The sequence below is a fragment of the Carettochelys insculpta genome, chromosome 22 (genome assembly GCF_033958435.1).
Source record: "Carettochelys insculpta isolate YL-2023 chromosome 22, ASM3395843v1, whole genome shotgun sequence".
Taxonomy (NCBI): Eukaryota; Metazoa; Chordata; order Testudines; family Carettochelyidae; genus Carettochelys; species Carettochelys insculpta.
In genome coordinates this window covers 17,379,470-17,399,730 of record NC_134158.1, presented here as the reverse complement: position 1 = coordinate 17,399,730, position 20,261 = coordinate 17,379,470, and the positions used below count along the sequence as shown (strand labels likewise).

The 20,261-nt window shown below is 43.1% G+C and overlaps 1 protein-coding gene across 1 annotated transcript in view; it reads right to left on the bottom strand.

Moving 5' to 3' along the window:
• Positions 1–20,261, bottom strand: part of PPP1R37 (protein phosphatase 1 regulatory subunit 37) — a 69,464-nt gene that overhangs the window by 24,328 nt on the left and 24,875 nt on the right. Inside the window, exons 2-7 of the mRNA XM_075017769.1 lie at positions 15,428–15,525; positions 12,910–12,955; positions 11,120–11,220; positions 7,107–7,226; positions 4,435–4,585; positions 1,274–1,429 (exon numbers count right to left, since the gene is read on the bottom strand). Coding sequence (XP_074873870.1) covers positions 1,274–1,429; positions 4,435–4,585; positions 7,107–7,226; positions 11,120–11,220; positions 12,910–12,955; positions 15,428–15,525 — 672 coding nt within the window. The remainder of the gene's footprint in view (positions 1–1,273; positions 1,430–4,434; positions 4,586–7,106; positions 7,227–11,119; positions 11,221–12,909; positions 12,956–15,427; positions 15,526–20,261) is intronic.

The following is a 20,261-nucleotide window of genomic DNA, read 5'->3' as shown; positions in this document are numbered from 1 at the left end:
CGACTGAGGCCACCAGTGCCCTCCTACTCGTCTGTGGGTATTAGCAGCCCCATTCCACACAGGGCTTTACAAACAGGTTTGTTTTCCTAGCAGGCCCTGGGTGCACTGGATAAAACCTACATCCAGCTAAACCCAGTGCTCACACAGGTATCCAATGTGACATTTGGCACAGGGGTTTAATGCATGTGTAATATGGAGATTATCTGCTTGCAGCACGTAACTTACCAAATGCTGTTTGCTAAACTGCAGCATATTAATACCACCAATTGGGAAAAACAGTTGGCAGCAGACATCATTAAGGATGCCAAGAGTCAGGGCATGAAATTTCTATGTTAGCAGGAGAACCTCTCTCACCAGTATAAGTGATCATGTGTGCAGTACTTAGTTCAGCAAAGCTTATGTCGCTTGGGGTATCTATTTTCACACCTGAGCGACTTATGTTTTGCTGGCATGGGAGTAGTTTAGACATGGCCTTACACTACCATAATCCTTTAAAAATGCTTAACTGCTTAAAAAACAAAAAACAAAAACAAAAACCCCACCTTTTATTTCAACTCCCAATTTGAGATCAGATTTTGAAATTGCTCAGCCCCCACCTCCACCTTCATCTGACAGCAAGAGCTCCTTGCTACCATATACAGCAGAACTCGTCAGAAAAGCACAAGAAGAGTTCCAGCAAGCCAGCTTTTTACTATTTCTCTGTCAAGGTATTCAAGCAGCCCCAGGCCTTTGCCCTCTTGCTCAAAATCACACTCTCTCCTGACCTGGTGGAAAGAGAAGATGGTACTTACAGAGACATAATTTCAGTCGAACGGACTTTTCCTTCCAGCCTGCTGGTGCTGCTCAGTTCCTGAATGGGACTTGTGTTGTGTTTCAGAGATAAGAGCAGCATCAGCTCTCCCTGCGTTCCCAAAGGAAGTAGAGGCTGGAGACTAATGTGCCATGTTCCACCTCAAGTTAAAGAGTTCAAATTAACATCTTCATTGTCTAAAGTCTGAGGATTTCCTAGACAGTCACTATCTTTTTTAAAGACAGTACTGGGGGTGGGGTGGACAGTCACTCTTTAAATGAAAGACAAAGGAAAATATTCAGAATGAGAAATGAATGAAGGCTTAGCTAGCTTTTAAAGAGTAAGTGTTCTAACCTGGGTTGGAGTGTGCCATAAGAGCCATTACAATTTTCTGTTTTCAGCTGAGAACCTATGAAATGTGGTTCTCTCTCTGGCAAAATTTGTCAGCGATATGAAACAGGATAACGCAGGAGGATCCCCCACCTGAATCTAGGATGTGGTTGTTCCTCAGGTCCAATATGTGTATGTAACAATTAAATTTTAGCAGATTGCCAAGCTGAGCAGAATCCTGCAGTCCATTCAGTTTGTTGTCAGCTAGATACAGTTCCCGTAGGTTCATGTTCATTTTCAGAGCCGTTGCTAAAAAGCAAAGAGCAGAAAATTACACTTCAGCCATTGTAACAGCTACAGAACAAAAGGCCACAGAGCAGAGCACTTGTCTGTAGACCCACAAGACACCAAAGTACATGTAATTTCAGGTTTCATGCTTTGGGTCTGCATGTTTATCCCACTACTAACAACTCATGAATGCCTCCTGCATGGCATGCAAGGCCATGTATTGCAGGCTTAGCTCAGTTGCATGCTGCAGATAAACACACACCCCTATAGGCCACTCATAGTGCTCATAACCTCTTATGTTAGGCAATTTTCTTACAATACGCCAGCCAAAGACTGGGCGAGGATGAGCCTAAAGGCCCACCCAATCAGAACTTCAAGACTAAGTCCTATGGAGGTAACCAGGAAGATCAGGGAGCAGCAGTCAGAGAACATGGGGTAACTGGAAGGGACACAAGGAACAGACACCTGGGGAAGTAGTGGAGCCAGAGCATTGGGAAGGGAGGGCTGCCACTGCCTCAGATGCTGGCTCTGCGGCCATGGGTTGCAGGAGCCTCCTATGATTAGGGCCCGACCAAATTCACAGCTGTAAAAACACATGGCAAATCATGCCAATCGGCTTTGCCCCCGAAATCTAGGTATCATAGGCACATAAATGCCTAGCAATGCCGGCCACATGAGTACCATGCAAACATCTGTTCCCACTTTCAGGTGACACTGTAAATAAGAACCAACATTCTCACCCATAAATGTAAACAAACTTAGCTCAATAAATGTCTGCCTGAACAAGAGGTAGGACTGAGTGGACTTGTAGGCTGTAATGCAAGCGTCAGCAACACCCGCCCCCGACACACGTGCTGAAAGTGGCACGTAAGCTGATTTTCACCAGCAGGCAAGGCAGGCGCACAGCCCTGCCTCTCCTTCCCCATGCAGCTGGGAGCTTGCTCAAAGCCATGCCGCCTGTGGATTAACAAATGACCAGCTAATGCCACCAACACTAAACCTCGGCATCTTAAATTTATTTATTAATGAAGCTAGGACTATTAGTGGCTTCTAAAAGTATCATCGCTATTTGGGCCATATATGGAGGTCAAAAGGTCAAATTTCAGCACTCCACCTGGGAAAGGTTGCTGAGCCCTGCTGTAGTTTTACAGTGTTTAGTTTTGGTGTGCAGTTGTGTAACCCAGACTCCAATCCCTACATTTGTAAGTTGCACTTGCCTGATAAAGAGATTGCACTATAATACTTGTACAAGGTGAACTGAATAATACTTCTTTTGTTCATCATTTTTACACTCCAAGTACTTGTAATAAAAATAAAGTGATCTCTACATAGGTTGTATTCTGTGTTGCAATTTAAATCAATATTTGAAAGTTTAGAAAAACATTCAAAATATTTAATACATTTCAATTGATATTCTAGTACTTGTATGGTGTTATTAAAACTTCAAGAAATCACGACCAATTTTTAAATTAATCTCAAGCTAACTGCAGTTAATCAACAGCTCTAATTTACTATATTTGACTCTATGCCTCTATCTGTAGTGCAGTGGTCCCACCAGCATGACCAGCTTTGTCATTCCTATATATGTTGTACCCTATTACCATGTCCCATGGAGCATCACCTTTCCAGCACGTTTCTCTGGATGCCTATTATGAGAATAGCTTCATTTAATTACATGCACTCAAGTTCACCCTTCCTAGTATTTAGACTTGTAGTATTTGTACAGAAGCACTTACAAAATGTCAGCTTTTGTCTGCCTTCGCATGATGTAATTGAATGAAACTCATTTGACTGTTTCTTTTCAGTTCCCATCTGTACTTTATCAACTTCTACTCTCTTTAACAGGCTACAGAGAATTCCTGTTAACAGTTTGGATGGCTGTGTCTTTACTGTATACAGGAGGGTCTCAACATTCGCAAGGGTTCTGTGTTGGGAACCCTTGCGAATGTTGAGTTTCACAAATATGGCAGCCCCTGATTGCCAGTGCGTCATGCCAGAGGCCCCGGGGGAAGCAGCGTGTGCCAGCGCTCTGTGTCCGAGGCCCTGGGGGAAGCGGCGGCGGCTGCCGCTGCTCCGTGCCCCAGAGAAGCGGCCGCTCCAGCCACTCGTGAATAACTGAATTTGCAAACCATAGGTTCACGAATATTGAGACTACTGTACTTCTCCACACCTGTCAGCTTTCCCCCAGCCCTTAATTTAAAAACTTTTTTTAAAATTTGACATGCCATCAATTTGGTTTTCTTAGTTCAGGTGGACCCCATCCTTCCTGTATGAGCTCCTTCTTCCCCCAAGAGATTCCCCACGTCCTTATAAATCGAAAAGCCTCCTGCCTATAGCAGTGTCTCATCCATGCTTTGAGATTTTGCTGTTTTGCTTGTTGAACTGGCCCTGTGCATGGAACTGAAGTCATTTCATAGAATGCTACCATGGAGATCCTGTATTTACTAACTACACTATCTAAATATTTCACACAAGACTAAGTAAAATCACTGTGTGTGCCAAATAAACAGACAGAAGGGATTTCATCTCACTACTATGGGTGGTTAAAAACAACTGAGGGAAAGTTGGGGCCACTCTGCCCTTTATATCACCGAGTGGGATGTGTGACTGAGAGCCAAGGGAAACTTGACCAAAAGAATTCATTCTCGCATGCATAGGGCACATGCGCACCAACAGTGGAACAAGTCTGGACAATCATGAAATATAATAGTTTTTAATGCCTTGAAAGGAGAGGAAGGACAATCTCAGTTTCCATGGTGGAATCTCTATCACAGGAGATATTTAAGAGCAGGTTAGACAGACATCTATCGGGGATGGTCTAGACGGTGCTTGGTTCTGCCGTGAGGGCAGGGGACTGGACTTGATGACCTCTCGGGGTCCCTTCCAGTTCTAATGTTCTACGATTCTATGACAAAGAAGTTATCCAAGTAAATAAAGGTATTTACATGCAAAGAAGAGACAACCCCCATGTGATTATTCCAGGAAAGAGACCCTGCCATGTGAATAAGTCTCTCCAGATTATTTACCTAGTAGCATGAGTGGGCGTCCAGAGAGGCCAGCATTCTCCAGGTGTAACACTACCAGCGTATTGCTGATCCTCAGAGCACGAGCAACAAATGGTGCTGAGTGGTCCAGCAGAGGAGTGTTCCGAGCATCCAGGTACTGCAGGCAGTTGGTCTGGAAAAGGAAGGCAGAGAAGTCGAGGTGACAAAACAAGTAAACAAACAGAGGTAGCCAGTGCACACTGTCAAAGCACCATTCGAATTCTCCTCAAGCCAGCTTAGAGCAGACTGTTTGATCTGCCTCTCAAGCTCTTTACAAACATTATTCAAATCCCTAGGAAAAACAGGTAACACATCGTGGTTTTAAGGCACAGGGGACAAATACCTTACTGAAGGTCACACCATGAATCTGGAGCACGGAAGAGACTAGTACGTCTATCTCCCTGCCTTATGCATTGTGCCATGACATGAGGCCATCTTTCCTTCTTTCACCCCGAAGCAGAATTTGATAGATATGTACATATCAGCTACAAACATGCTAGTCCAAATAGTAGAGAGACTGTCCAAACAGCTATAGAGAACAAACATGGTGCAAAGACATACTGCATTCCAGAATCAACCTGCCTGCCAGTAACAGATGCAAAATTTAGGAATGAGATGTTTCCCCTCTAGTCAGTAACATCTAATGCCTCGGACAACAGTGGACTGCCAGCAAGTGCTGCAATATGTAATTCAGTCAGCTGTGGACAGTGCCTTTTCACTGCTTCAGAGGCGATACCTTGCAACTCTGAAGGGAAATGATGGAGTGAAGAGGTCACAATGGTTTTCCAGATTTTCAAAGTCAATAGGATAACTGATGTCAGACAGCCCTACTTCTTTTTGTTAATTCCCTGGAGAACAATGAATATGCATCATTAAGAGTTAGATGATTTTCCTTTTATCCTAGTTTGCATTTTGGCTGCCACCTGTTCTTCTTCCCAGCTGTTAGCTAGCCAGGAAAAGCACCTGTGAGGCCTCAATGGGTTGGGATCCAGTTGACTCAAGAAATTTCTTCCCCATGTTCCATCACAGCAGCTGGGCACCTTTGCTTGGGCTCCTAGGATAAAAATCTAGTGCTGGTAGCAGGGCATTTTCAGTCAATGGCTCTTGCTTCATGAAATTTATTTCTGCTGGTAGTTTTCAGGGCCCTTTGTAAGCTGCTAGTTAGGCAAAGTTTGAGGTGAGAAGAGGCACAGCAGAAGAGAGTGCTGATACTGGGCTACCATACCAGTAATGATCCATCTTCAGTCCTGATTTCAACAGCCTTTTTAAATACTGAGCAACCTGATTATCATGGAAACAGATTACACAGAAAGGTCTTTACAAATAAGTAAAAGAAGTTTTCAGGCAAAAAAACAAAATACCACCAATCGCTCTCCAGCCATCAGACCATATCCTGCCATTCTGCGGGCAAAGAGCAAACCTTTTCAGATTGGCATGGAGCTAAGGACACTATTTGGATTGGGCAGATTTGTCTGGAACACCATAGGCAGGACTCTTCAGAGCATCCTGATGAGGTGCTGTAGCCAGTGCTGCACAGAACATTTTCAGTCCATGGTTCTGAGATTAGAAACTGTGTGTGAGCCCAGAATCCAGAGGAGCTTCATCCAAATTGGTCGATGACTGTATGGATATGGCCACAAAGGACAGTGCAACACTCTTTCCACACATTCATCTGAAATAAATACTTGGCAACGCCTCATGGTCTGAAATTACAGGGAGCACTTTTAACTGGGAAAAGGGGACTGGGGATCCTGACTGAAAACTACAGGAATGAGATGTTACCTGCTGTAAAGCAGTTACTCTACTCATCCGAATGAGCCTAAATGAGGCACTCGAAAATGAGGGCAGATGTGACACCGTTCCTGTCTCCAAGCAGCCGCCAAGCCTAACAGAAGTTTAAAATACTCTATGAGGCAAGTAAGCCCAAAAGTAATGCTTGGTTTGAAAAAAGATTGCAGTATGAAAATTGGAGAAGTTTCTTGCAACAGTCTTGAATAATATGAAGAAACCCTTTCACTGGGTCTACACTAGTTATAGAGTGCTGAGGAAAATGACCACCACCTTTTCTTTTTATATGAACTCCAATACCATCAGGGCCAGATTAATTTAAAACAGGGCACTAAGTACACCCTCATATGCGAGTTTCCCATGATTCTCTCTCTCTCACACCATGCCCCAGGGGAGGTGACAATGAGCATGCAGACAAGAGCTAAGAACTCTACTTAGGGGTTAGATTAAGGGCATGTCCTCAATTAGCACTGGATCAATGGGCAGTGATTGATCCAGCAGGGGTTGATTCATCACATCTAGTCCAGTCATGATAAATCAACCTTGGGGCGCTCTCCTGTCAATTCCAGTACTCCACAAGAAAAAGAAAAGTAAAGAGAATTGACAGGAGAGCATCAACCATCGACCTACTGCAGCGACAATACTGAGGTAAGTAGATCTAAATATGTCAACTTCAGCTACATTATTTACGCTGCTGAAGTTTCTTTACTTAGACTGATGGCCCACGGAGCACAGACTAGGTCTTACAGAGTTCCAATCTCCTTAAAACCTAACTCTGTGGTAACTTGAAATCATGTTAGTAATACTGGATGTTCAAAAGCAATAAATTAAACCGAGGATAAAAATATTAAGGAACGAACACAAACCTTTCTCATCATATGTGCAGCTGCCTGCCAGCCTCGGGTGCCAATGTGTTTGTTAGATGAGATGTTGAGGTGCGTTGCTGACTCATAATACTCAATCATGTCAAATAATGCTGAGGCACCCTGGAAAACAGACAGAGGAAAAGAAACTGTGAAGCTGACATAAAATTGCAGAAGCAGCTCTGGGAAAACAGTCACAGACATCAGCTTCTCGTGTCCAGAAAGTGACCAGTGCAGAAACATGCCATGAAGCTAGCACCTTGCTAATACACAGAGGAAGACCTGGAGCGGGAAAGAAAACAAAAACAAAGACAGTCGATAACCTTCTGTAACTATTGTTCTTTGACACATGTTGCTCACGTCCATCCCATGTGCACTTCTAAAGGTGCAAGGATTACGTTTCAGGGAGTTACTGCCACAGGAGTCAAGGGCTGAGTTTTCAGCTCCAATCAAGAAAGGCAGAGTAGTGGTAAAAGCACTCCTGCAAGGAGCATCAGACATGGCAAGCTCTGCTGCAGAACCATAGCCTCGGCTGTAGTCCTGAGATAGTGCTCATGGCTGCAGGCCTCAGGCCTCCCTTATGAGGTACAATGAAATATTCAGGACCTTCCTTTTGAGGGCACATCTCTTTTCAGAGCAGAGGGACTCTGAACTACACAGTGGGAAGGATGCAAAAGTCACTCCGAACTTCCTTAAATTAAACACACCGGCCCTGTTGGGGAAAGCACTTTAAGCCCCAGTCACTGCCCGATTTCTACCAGCCTCTGAGGCAGGATTACAATAGGAAGCGGGCTCTAAGCAAGCCTTTTGAGGGTACACCCAAGCACAGCACACTGGGACAGTGTCCGGATTCACTTTTCCCAATGTTAGGGACCAGGTATCTCACTACTAACAAGCAAAGACCTGCATCAGCTCAGACCACCAAGTGCTACTCATGATAAAACTCAGATCCTGAAGGTCAGTTCTTCCCCAGCCTTCACATCTCTGTCTCTGTTCAAGGACCTCTCTCATAAGCAACTTTTACTCCAGAATGTGTGACTGCTCCTGCAAATAGGTTCTTTGGACTGAAAGAGACGGACCCACCCTCAGACCTATCCTGGACCACACTATATTAATGAAGAAACTGAAGTTATGCACGGTCTTTGTGGCCGCTACTATCCCATCTCTGGACCCTGGGGACCACCACACTGCCCGCTTCCATATTTCCATTGTCCAAGGCCACAGAAGATTCCTATGATTTGTGGTCAACATAGTGCACCACCAACTCCCTGAGCTTGTCAGCAGCCAGTGGGGTTTTCATAAAGTGTGTGGCAGTTGTTGCAGCCTTTGAGAGGAAGCAAAAGGTTCGGGTCTTCCCTTACTCAATGATTGGCTGGTCAAGGGTCAGTCCAAGGCCCAAGTGGAGTCAAAATGTAAGGCTGACAAGGTCACTGTTAAAAGGAGTTAGGCCTGTTGATAAACATGCAGAAAATTGAAAGAGTTTATAGCGGAGGTCCTTGGCCAAGAGCATTTATTTGAGAGCGAGCCAGTTCTGGGCCCCAGGCATGATCAGAGAGACTCTCAGCTACCACCTTACCATCATAGCAAGAAACTACCTGAAACTCCTGGGGCACCTGGCTTCATGCACGTACATGGGGCAGCATGCAAGATTTATGACCGAGACTTCTCCAGATTTGGCGAGCATCAGCACACCATCCAGGCCAGGATGGGATGGACACGTTTGTCACACTCCCCCCCTGCTTCAGTAGACACGACCCTCCTTTTGACAGTTGGCCCCAAACAGCAGTATCTGCAGGTGTCCCTTCTCGAGACCACATTTGGACTGCATTGGGGAGGCTTATATGGGGGTACTCAGAACCCAGGACCTCTGGTCGCAGGCAGAGCTCTCACTACACATCAATGTAAGGGCACCAGAGCAGAGCACCTTGCTTGCCAACCATTCCAGCTCCACCTGGAAAGTAAATACATAGATACTTACAGACAACAGAACGGTGATGAAACAACAGGATGGAGAACACTCCCTTTGCCTGTGGGGTTTCTGTATAACCCACTATCTTCTGGAGGCACAGAATGAGTTAGCAGATCGCCAGAGCAGATCTTTCTCCAATTACACGTGGCCACCCAGAAATCATGAAGGAAATTTTCCAGAGGTAGAAAGCACCCCAGATGCAATGAGACACAATAGAAAATGTCTGCAGTTCTGCTCCTTCCTGAATCACAGCCTGGGCTTGGTCACTGACATGTTTTTTCTCCCTTGAAAGGAGGATCTCTTTATGCATTCCCTCCCATTCTGCTCCTACACATGGCCCTGCTGAAGGTCAAAGCCAAGCACTAGCCTGATCTTGATAGCCTCATCCTGGCCATGCCCACATGTTGCCCTGAATGCGATCAAGTTAACTGCAACCATATTATGTGCAGTTAGCAACTATGAAGTAATGAAACAGAACACCACACAGTTAAGACTTAATTTAGAAACAGGCTTTCAGAAATAAGGTAAGAACATAAGAATGGCCACCACTGGATCAGACCAAAGGTCCATCTATCCCAGTATCCTGTCTTCTAACAGTGGCCAGAGCCAGATGCCCCAGAGGGAGTCCACAGAACAGGTAATCATAAAAACGATCCCAATCCTGACATCCATTTCCAACCTCTGACAAACAGAGGCTATGGACACCATTCCTTCCTATCTTTGGCTAATATCCATTGATGGACCTAACCTCCATGAATTTATCTAGCTCTTTTTTGAACCCTATTGAAGTCTTGGTCTTCACAGCCTCCTCCGGCAAGGAGTTCTACAGGTTTACTATGTGCTGTGTGACGAAAAACTCCCTTTTGTTACTTTTAAACCTGCTACCCATTAATTTCATTTGGTGACCCCTACTATTTTTATTATGAGAGCAAGTAAATAACTTTTCCTTATTCATTTTTTCCACACCAGTCATGATTTTACATACCTCTGTCATATCCCCCCTTAGTCTAACTGGCAGTTACTCTAAGTTACTTAAAATAAACACAGTTGTTGACAGTGAACTGTTACTGTAGCACCTGGATTTACTGCACCAAAACTGTTTAAAACCAATTCCGTCTTTGCTTACACATCTCTTAGAACTGGACGGGTCCTCGGGAGGTCATCAGTCCAGTACCCTACCCTCTTGGCAGGACCAAGCACCATCTTTTTTTTTTTTTTTTTTTTTTTTTTTTTTTTAAAAAAAACTATTTGCCACAGATCCCTAAATGGCCCCCTCAAGGGCTGAAATCACAACCCTGGGTTTAGCAGGACAATGCTCAAACCTCTGAGCTATCACTTACTGACACCTATTTTCAAGCTTTTGGGGTTATTGCACAGCCAATGGCATCGCTAAGGTGAGCCCTACACTAGGGAAGAAAACTGATAAAAAAAAAAAAAAAAAAAAGATATGCAGCTCCAGCTATGTGAATTGCTTTACACTGATTTTCTGAGCCATCTCATAACAGGTCGATGGGAGAAACTTACTAGACTTGCTAAATCAATCCCCAGAAGATCAACCCTCTTGTAAGTATAGACAAGCTCTAAGACACACTACACACCATAAAGAATGCCCTGTACAGGTTAATGCAGCACAAGAAGTTCAGCATATAAAGCCTGAACTCAAGTCCCAGCATAAAAAAAAAAAAAGACTTCCAGTTAATATTATGAGTTGCTATCTACACATCCAACAGATTTTTAACACACATTTAAGAGACTTCTGGGTCTATTTGAATTATGGCAATTGGGCACTGGGATATCAAGGATTCATTCTGCTTTATTAATTCCTGAAAAAGCAAAACTGCAAACAAAGACTTAAAATAAAGTGCACTTGTGAATGGAGAGGGTAACAGCAATGGCAAGGAAATGTTATATCTGGAGCGCATCCTTTTAACTGCTTACTAACTTGAATGCTCGTAGAGAAAGCTCAGAAGAGAACACAAACCATACCAGGCAGAGTATCTTGAAACAAAAATCATAGTAAATGATGTAACATGAAAATTAAACTTACGTCTTCATCCAGGTTTGTTTGTTCCAAATCTACTAATTTGAACTGGACCCTTTTGAAAATCTCTTCAAGTGCCTCACAGGCCTTGTAGTCTAGTTTCTCCCCTGGGTGGGGAAGAAAGAGAGTGAATTCAGAAGACACAATGTTAAGTATTTTGTTGGTACATAAACATGCATAGTATTACAAGAAATACATTTCAATGAGTTCTAGAAGCCTAGGCACTGGGCCAAAAAAGGAGGTTAAACCAAAAAAAAAAAAAAAAAAAAAAAAAATACAGCCAAGATTTTCAAAATGAGGAGAATAAACTAACGCCAGCCTCCAAAACCCATAGTTAAGATCAACATTAAATAGCCTGATTTTCAAAACACCCAGCTGCCTGAGCTAATTAATGTTAAGGTCTGCCTCCCCTGTTTTTCATGTATCTCCATAGCTTTGGAGGTTTTGACTCAAGATCAGAGAGCATCTGGAGGCATGGTATACACTTAAACATTAGATCAAACTAGCTACTTCACTCACGGTCATGAAAGATATCATGCTCTGAGTGCCACAGCTAGATCAAACTAACCCCAGTGCAGATGCAGCAAGACAGTTGGAAGCATTTTTCCGTCACTGTGGTTACCACCTTTAAGACAGGTGAATTAATTGCATCAGTGGAAAAATCCTTTGAGCCACAGGAAGCATTTACACTATGGCACTGCAGCACTGTAATGCTGTAGCTCAGGCTACCTCTGCAACAAAAAGTAGACTTAAGATATGCAAATCCAACTCCGTGAATCATGTAGCTGGAGAAGACATACCTTAAGTCGAGTTACCACATGGGCTACACCACAAGGAGTAGACAGGAAAACCTCTTCCATTGACTTCTCTTACTCTTGTCCAGGGTAGAGTAATGGGATTAATCAGAGCATGATCTGCAGCTGCTTTGGCACAACTTCACTAGACCCACTGAATCAACTGCTTGTGGATCCATCTCAGAGCATCAGTCTGGCATGTAGCATAGGCTAGGTCAGTCACAATGCATTAACCTCAGTGCCCTGGCCCTGCATTATGCAGGTGGCCAGCCTATGGAATTGAAAGGGTTCAATTCCACATTAGAAGACAATAATCCATGGGAGGGTGGGAAAATCAGCTAAGCCCTGTTTATACTCATGGGCTGTGTCTACACTAGCCCCAAACTTCGAAATGGCCATGCAAATGGCAATTTCGAAGTTTCCTAATGAAGTGCTGAAATGCATATTCAGCGCTTCATTAGCATGCGGGCAGCCGCAGCACTCCAAAATTGATGCGCCTCGCGTCTTGTCCCGACGGGGCTCCTTTTCGAAAGGACCCCACCTACTTCAGCTGATGGGAATAAGGGGACTGCGAAGTAGGTGGGGTTCTTTCGAAAAGGAGCCCCATCGGGACAAGACGCGCGGCGGCGAGGCGCGTCAATTTCAAAGTGCTGTGGCCGCCCGCATGCTAATGAAGAGCTGAATATGCATTTCAGCGCTTCATTAGTAAACTTCGAAATGACCATTTGCGTGGCCATTTCGAAGTTTGGGGCTAGTGTAGACATAGCCATGGTGTGACAACTAGCGCAGCACTCATTTTGCTGGCATTGCTGGAAAACGGGTACAAATATTTCTCATGCAGGACCACCTACAGAACTTACTTTTCCCATTTCCTCAGCATGAGCACGACAAATGCCCCATTCAGCATGAGGACAACATTGAGCTAAGAACTGTACACGGAGTCCAATAGCTTTTGCTCAAAGAATTTCCTTTAAAAAGCTAAGTTTTGAGAGAGAGGCTTACCTTTTAGATCCAAACAATCTATTCGGGGAGATAAATCTTTAAATTCCTGTAAGAGAAAACAGCAGCACATTATTACAGTCAGGAGAAAACTCTCCTCTCCTCTAGGATAATAGAGGAGTGGAGGGTATCATAACATTTCCCTACGCATACAAGGGAAGAACATGACACCCAGTACCCTTCTGTGAGCTCACCAGAAATCTGGACATACCCACTGTTTCTCTCTGGGCTTGGTCTTCATGAAGAGATTTAATCTGCAGCGTTTTGCTGTGCCTCGGGTAATGCACATTATGCACACAGGACAGCGTGCCCTCGCTCAAGTCACATCACATGTGTCCACAGCAGCAGCTTATGCAAACTGAGGGCAGAGCACATTCAAAGCCTATCCAATTGCTCCTTTCTTTTGTTTTTGAGTGATGCACATTCTGGGATTTTTCTCACTGTGCATTGTGGGAGGCATAGCACAATGGCTAGTTCAAGTTTTTTAAAAATCTGATGATTCATCTGTACCCATCCCATATTCCCTTTAGTAACACAGAGAAAGCCAAGCTAGTCTATACACTATCAAAACAAAAAAGGAGTCAAGTAGCACTTTAACAAAATAATTTATTAGATGAGCTTTTGTGGGACAGATGGGTCTGTCCCACGAAAGTTCACCTAATAAATTATTTTGTTAGTCTTTAAAGTGCTACTTCACTGTTTGTTTTGATATTTCCTTTAGGGGCAAACTAACTCCACTTTCCAACTCCTCCGAACCAGCATGGACCCAATGGAGCTCTGCACCGCTATGCTGGCAGCCTCAAATAGACAAAGGCTATCTGGATGGTATTTCATCATTAAAAGTCAGGCGATTTCAGCTTGGAACTTGAGGACTGCTGCACCACCCAACAAACGACAGCAGCAGCAGCAGCCTCCACCCCACACAGAACACCACAGACACTGAACCAGCTCAGCTCCAGGAGGGCTCAGTTATAAATAGGGCTGTTGACAGCCCCCAGAAACACAGCCCCCAAATAAATCTGTCTTACTCTGTATAACTGTTTTACACAGAGAAAGCTTATAAATTCGCCCTCTTTACCAACGAGAGAGATATGCACAGCTGGGGCTCCCCTCCCAGGTAACAATATTTACACTGAGCTCGATAAGAAACAAAAGTGTTTTTATTAAGCATAAAGGGTAGGATCTAAATAGTTGCAATTGAAAACAGGCAGATAAAAGTAAGTTACTAAGCCAAAATAAACAGAACACATCAGCTAATAATAATTGACTAAGGAACTTTTTACCTGCCAACTTTTACCTGAACAGTTGTTCTAATTACCTCTTTCACAAGCTAGGCAGCCTCCCAGCTTGAGCTCAAACCTTCCCCGCTTCAGTCTAAACATCTTTCCAGGAGGCAGGTTGGGTGGTAAGTGGTGTTCCCTGTAAGCTGTCTAGAAAAGAACTGTAGCATCCCCCTGTGAATTTTACTCCCTCAAGAGCAGCTCTCATTTTCCTTATCTCCTCTACTACCTCCTCCTCCTGCCACCATCTTCCTCCCCCCGCCTTTTTTTTTTTTTTTAAACGGTAAACATTTATCCTGCCTGCTCCTTTGTCTTCTTTATCCTTACATGTCACAGTATACAATCACGGAAAAAAAGCTGAACCTTAACTTAACCAATATATCGTTAATACTCAAAATTTTTAATTATTCCCCAACTGGAGAAAACAAAAAACAATGAACATGACATAAAAGAGAACGGCACATGAGCTGTGTTGAAAATCTCATATCCATCTTATTAAAGCTGAGTACAATATAGAACACATCTGCATACACTGCCCAGGAAGAAAAACATTTAGGAACTAAAGGCAAGAACCCAGACTTCTGTAATAATTCATACATGGTATTTTGGTAACAAAAACTTTACATCAGGATGGAGAACCTCTCTTCAGTTGGGGACCACTAACCCACATGAAAAACAAGGCAGTTTGGAGGCCATACAAAAGTGAAAAGCAGAAAAATAAAAAGCCTACGTACTACTCACTGACCTGGCTCCTAACAAGCTCAAGGCTTCCCCTGGCAGAGGAAGTAGCCAGAGTTCACACACCCGCCCGGGGAGGTTGGGGCGGGGATCTGGGGCTTCCGTTGGCAATGGGGTGAGCCAGTGATTGTGCTTCAGCCCACAGGAGGGAGAGGGTACAGACGTTCAGAGACTGAAGCATAAGAAATCCAAGTAAGCCAAGGGCCACATCCAACCTGCAGGCCATAGGTTCCCCACCCCTTCTTCAGAGCCTAACATCCTGTAACATTTTATCATCTGCTTTAAAAATCAGCTCACACTGCTTGACAGTAATGTTAGTGTTTTTCCTTATTTGACTGGCTTCAAAAATTATTCTAAATCTCAATATAGGGTCATGTTTTCAGCAGATTCAGATGTTCAGTTCTGATATGGCTGCCACTGACTTTTCTAGTGTTAACATCTCAGTCATACTCCAGAAGCAAAATTAAAATTTTGTGCTGTACATGTAAGAACATCCACAATACCTGTATCTGCTTCAGTAGCTTGGGTATCTGTTTGCAGTTCAATTTCTGACAGGCTTGTTTATAGGAAGTGATAATTTCCTCGACAGTCACATTCTGGGCTGAAAACGAAAGAGGCAGAGATAAAGATTGCATTTATAGTCACAAAAATCAATTAAAATTCATCTACAAAAAAAACTGTTAGTCAGGCAATTAAATTGACACAAGTGCAAGACAGTTATGTGTCTGAACTAAGGCTGTTCCCATCCAGAATAATTTTAAATGCCCAGATTACGAAATAGGCAATTTATCTTCAAAGGAGGATGAGAATCTAATTTGATATTCTTCTATACAAGTTGAACAGGTTCATTTCCATAATGTATATATTGATCCAACAGATTTTGTCTGTGCACTATATTGCGTTCACAAACCCTGTTTTCTATACGACTGTTCAACCATTTTATTCCTTTGAAAATGTGAACATAAAATCCAGAGCATGATATTCAGTTCTCAATCACAATGCCACCAACTGATATATATTTAGAAAAAAACTTGTAACAAAAATTAAAATAAAATAAATTCTTGAAGGCTGCTAGGCTAAGACATATCAAATAATGCACTGAACCAAAATACCACAAATATTTTGGAAACTCCTTCCAACAACACAACTATTTTATAAAATAAAATTATTTGCACTTACTTCATGAATTTCATGTCTCACAATCATCCAGTATGACCTTCTGCATTACAGAGGGCCAGCGAATTTCACCTACAAATTTCTTCTTTCAAACAGAGTTTTATGTCAGAAGTTAAAGTTAGACTGGACCATCTAGCTTGATCGCCTGCATATTGCAGGCCAGAAAATCTCACTCATCCACTTCTGTACAGGATACCAGTAACTCTGACTGAGGTAAGAAGTCCTCAAACCACAATTTAAAGATGTCAACCACGATTTAAGGTTAAACCTGCAAGTGACCCATGTCCCATGCTGCACAGAAAAGCATGAAATCTTGCTTTTAAAATTGAGCTTATTTTTGAAACAGATCTGTAAGGCTTTCAAGTGATGGAGAATTGAAAAATCCTTTGGTACTGTTTCTAATGATTAGCTAACCATACTATTAAAATTTACTTCTTGTTTTTATTTTGAATTTTACTACTGCTATTACTTCTGCATGTGACATTGGTGAAATCACGACTAGAATACTGTAGCTGATGTTCACACTGCAGAGAGAATGTTGAATTTTGGAGAGGGTTCAGTGAAGAACAACAGGTATTCTTTTCTTTCTGGTGTGGGTCTAGAAAATGTTCTTCATAATGAGATTTAAGGATTCAACTCCTATTGATCAGACCCAATTATGCCTTTGTCAGCTAGATTAAAGACCCCATCTTGTCCTCGTGAAGGTACTTTGAGATCACCATCAAGTCATCTCTTAATATTTCCTCAGGTAAGCTAAATAGACAGCTCCTTAAATCTCATTATGAAGAACATTTTCTAGACCCACACCAGAAAGAAAAAAAAATACCTGTTATTCTTCACTGAACCCTCTCCAAAATTCAACATTCTCTCTGCAGTGTGAACATCAGCTACAGTATTCTAGTCGTGATTTCACCAATGTCACATGCAGAGGTAATAGCAGTAGTTGACTCTTGCTTAGTATGCCTGTGTTAAATATATCCAAGTAATTAGTCAGCCTTTGAAATGCCAGTTCAGTCACTCATCCACATACCCAAAGTCCTTTTTTGGAGATACCACTTTCCAGTTTGCAATCCTGTAAGTACAGACTACATTTTGTCCTTTAATGTATGACTTTGCATTTAACCATATTAAAATATAAGTTAGATTGCACCTAGATTACCAAGGCTACAGTTACACAACAGCGCTCCGTCAACAGAAGCCACTCTCAGAGGAGATTTCCTGACAAAACTTCTGTTGACAGAGTGCAGCCACACACAAAAGCCAATCAGAAGAGCTGCCCATACCCTGTCTGCCGAGAGAAGGCCCCCTCAGAGCATCCACACATTTTTGTCGTTGACGGAATCTGTTGACAGCAGTGTTATGCCTCAAAGCTTTGAGGCAGGATGCTGCCAGCAAAAGTGGTGTTTTGCCTGGATACTGTCGACAAAATGCATTGTGTGCGCCCACGCTCCAAGAGTTTGGTTGACAAAACCAGGGTTTTTGCCAGCAAAACTTTCTAGTACAACCATAACCCAAGTGATTTGACAGAACTTGATATGGAGCTGTTTTATTATTTGCCCTAGTAACATCCTTTGTATAATTTGCAAAACATCAGCCATGACATTATAACTTCTTTCAGACTGTTGATAAAATATTGAATAGCAATGAAGCAAGAATCTCCCCCTGTGAAATACCTCCGGAAACATCCTGCTAGTTGGTAATTCAGAATTAATTACACTGAAGTTTATCAGACACCTTATACTCTATTTAGCTGCATGCAATGTTGACTTTGCATGGTGCTACTCTGTTTTATTTTTACATGAAAATGCCAAACAACAAATACCTCACTGAAGTCCAAGCATACCCTAATAGATACCCCTATCATGGACACTTGTTTCTTGTCTAATGAACTTCCTGTTGTTCCTTGACAAGACAGATTTTGTCTTGTTCCATCTTATTTGCAGCCATTGAAGCCCTAGGTCACCTGTCACTGATCTGAGCTAAGGTCCCCTTGCTGGACACTCAACAGGCTGCTCTGTTAGAAACCACATGTCAAGTCTGTGCACTTTTAAGTTCCTTAGGCACTGGGTAGGACCTAAGTGCCATCTTTGGCTTAGTCCTTGCGTGCCAAGCAGAATCTGTGCCCATTCTCAGAAACCACACAGCCTAGCTATCTTAGGATTATCGCCAAACCCCTCCAATAGTTAAGCATAGACCTGCCAGACCTCGATCTCACTGAGTACTCTTGTTTGCTGTTTAGCTGTCCAGCCACACAGTAGTTGATGCCAGTAAGTCAGACTTGCTAGAGGAATTTCTAAACCACTCAGTGTTTACTTTTAGAGGATAAAACAAGTGATGTATTTATCCTGGAAAAAGAACATAGCCTGCCTTGGTTCTCTCAGCAGTCAAGCATTCTTTGGAATTTGGTCAATGTCCTTTCACAGCTCCAGGTCCCCTTTCCTTGACATCCCTTCCACAGCAAAGGCTTCTCTTTCTGTTCTGAAGTGGTCAGTGACCTTGACCCCATATAGCTGCCAGTGCTCTCTCTGGGAGGTGACTTACCTGTTCTGTCTCAACCGCCAATCAAATGATCTATTTGTTGCCTCCCAAAATATTTAGGGCAGCAGGGCTTCCCTTGTTGGCAGCCAGCTCTTCATCCAGTGGTGTTTCCATTTGAATAGAAGGTCACCAAGGTTTATGGCCTATCACTGTTAATCCTCTGTTAGGTGAAAAGCACTGGCACTTCCTGGGTTTTAGCTCAAAATGGAGAATGAGCCAAAAGGAAGGCACAGAACAGTTTCACAAACAAACAGCTTTTCAGAACAAAATGGCATCTAAGGATTGATACACACACACACACACACACACATTCAAACTTACACTTAGCACCCATTCCATTGTTCTGCCCACAAAAGCTGTCAGGCTAATTAGCATTGCTACAAACTTTGACTAATGATTTATGTTTTCTCCCAGGTCATTTACAAAGTGTTAAATAGACTAAGGACAAGAAATGATTGCCTACCTTCCACCTCGCAAACCTCTAGAAATACAGCCACTTAATGATCCCAGCTACAATTAAAAGCTGTCTGATAGGTCTCAATGGAATTAATTTAATGTGCGCCATGTTCATTTTGGTTGTTCTTATTTTTAATTAAACTATCACGCAGTATCTAAGGAAATGTCATAAGGAAGTCTAAGTACAATAAACCCTTGAAATGCATGATTTCAAGATGCGCTTCATGCAAGTTAAACACAACTTTAAATCCCGCTCTCCCCAGCCCTGGCTCAATCTCCCCAGCCACACATAGCCCCGGTTCAATACCCTTGCCCCGTTTCACACCCCCACCCCACCAATGGGGCGCCAGCTCAACTCCAACCCCCCACCACTGCAGCTGCGGCTCACCCCCCCGCCAGGCTGCGCAGCCCTGGCTCAACTCCTTCCTCCCATCCTCCATCCCCCCTGCCGCAGCCCTAACCTACTCCAGGCTTAACCGCCCCGCCCCCGTCTCCCCTCCCACTGCTAGGCTTAACTCCCCCACCCCACTCTTCAACTTCAGGACTTACCTTTCAAAAGGAGCTCCAGGTGCTCCTGCTGCTTCCCCTCCTGCAGGGCTTGTGTTTCGCCTGGGAAAAAAAGCCGCCCCTCAACTTACACAAAATTCGAGTTAGGTGAGGGTGTGTGGGAACACAACCATCGCATAACTTGATGAACTACTGTATATTAAATGAATGATACTACTTATATTTTGTAGCTGCACTACTTCTCCTATAAGGCAGGCTATTTTAACCAGTGTAGCCTCTCTTGATTGATTGTGGCATTTGGGGATCTAGTCAAGTGTTCTTAAATAGCTTCTATTATCTATTTTTTATGTTTAATTCTCCCCCTAAAGGATTTATCCTTTATTTTATTATGTTACATTAGAGAGAGAGAGAGCGCGCGCGAGTGAGAGCGAGAGCAAGTGAGCACTTTTATTCATTAGCATTCAGGACTCTGTTTTTCAACTGTCAATAACTCATATACATTTATTTGTGTAAAAGTGCTACCACACACACCTTTTTCTATCCACTTGCCTTTCCTAAAAATCAGTAGTGCAATCTACTGAACGTTTCAGTTCTGTGAATCCTCCTCCCAGGTTTTAGTAATATCAACTAGATCACAATTTCCCTCACTCAACAGCATTG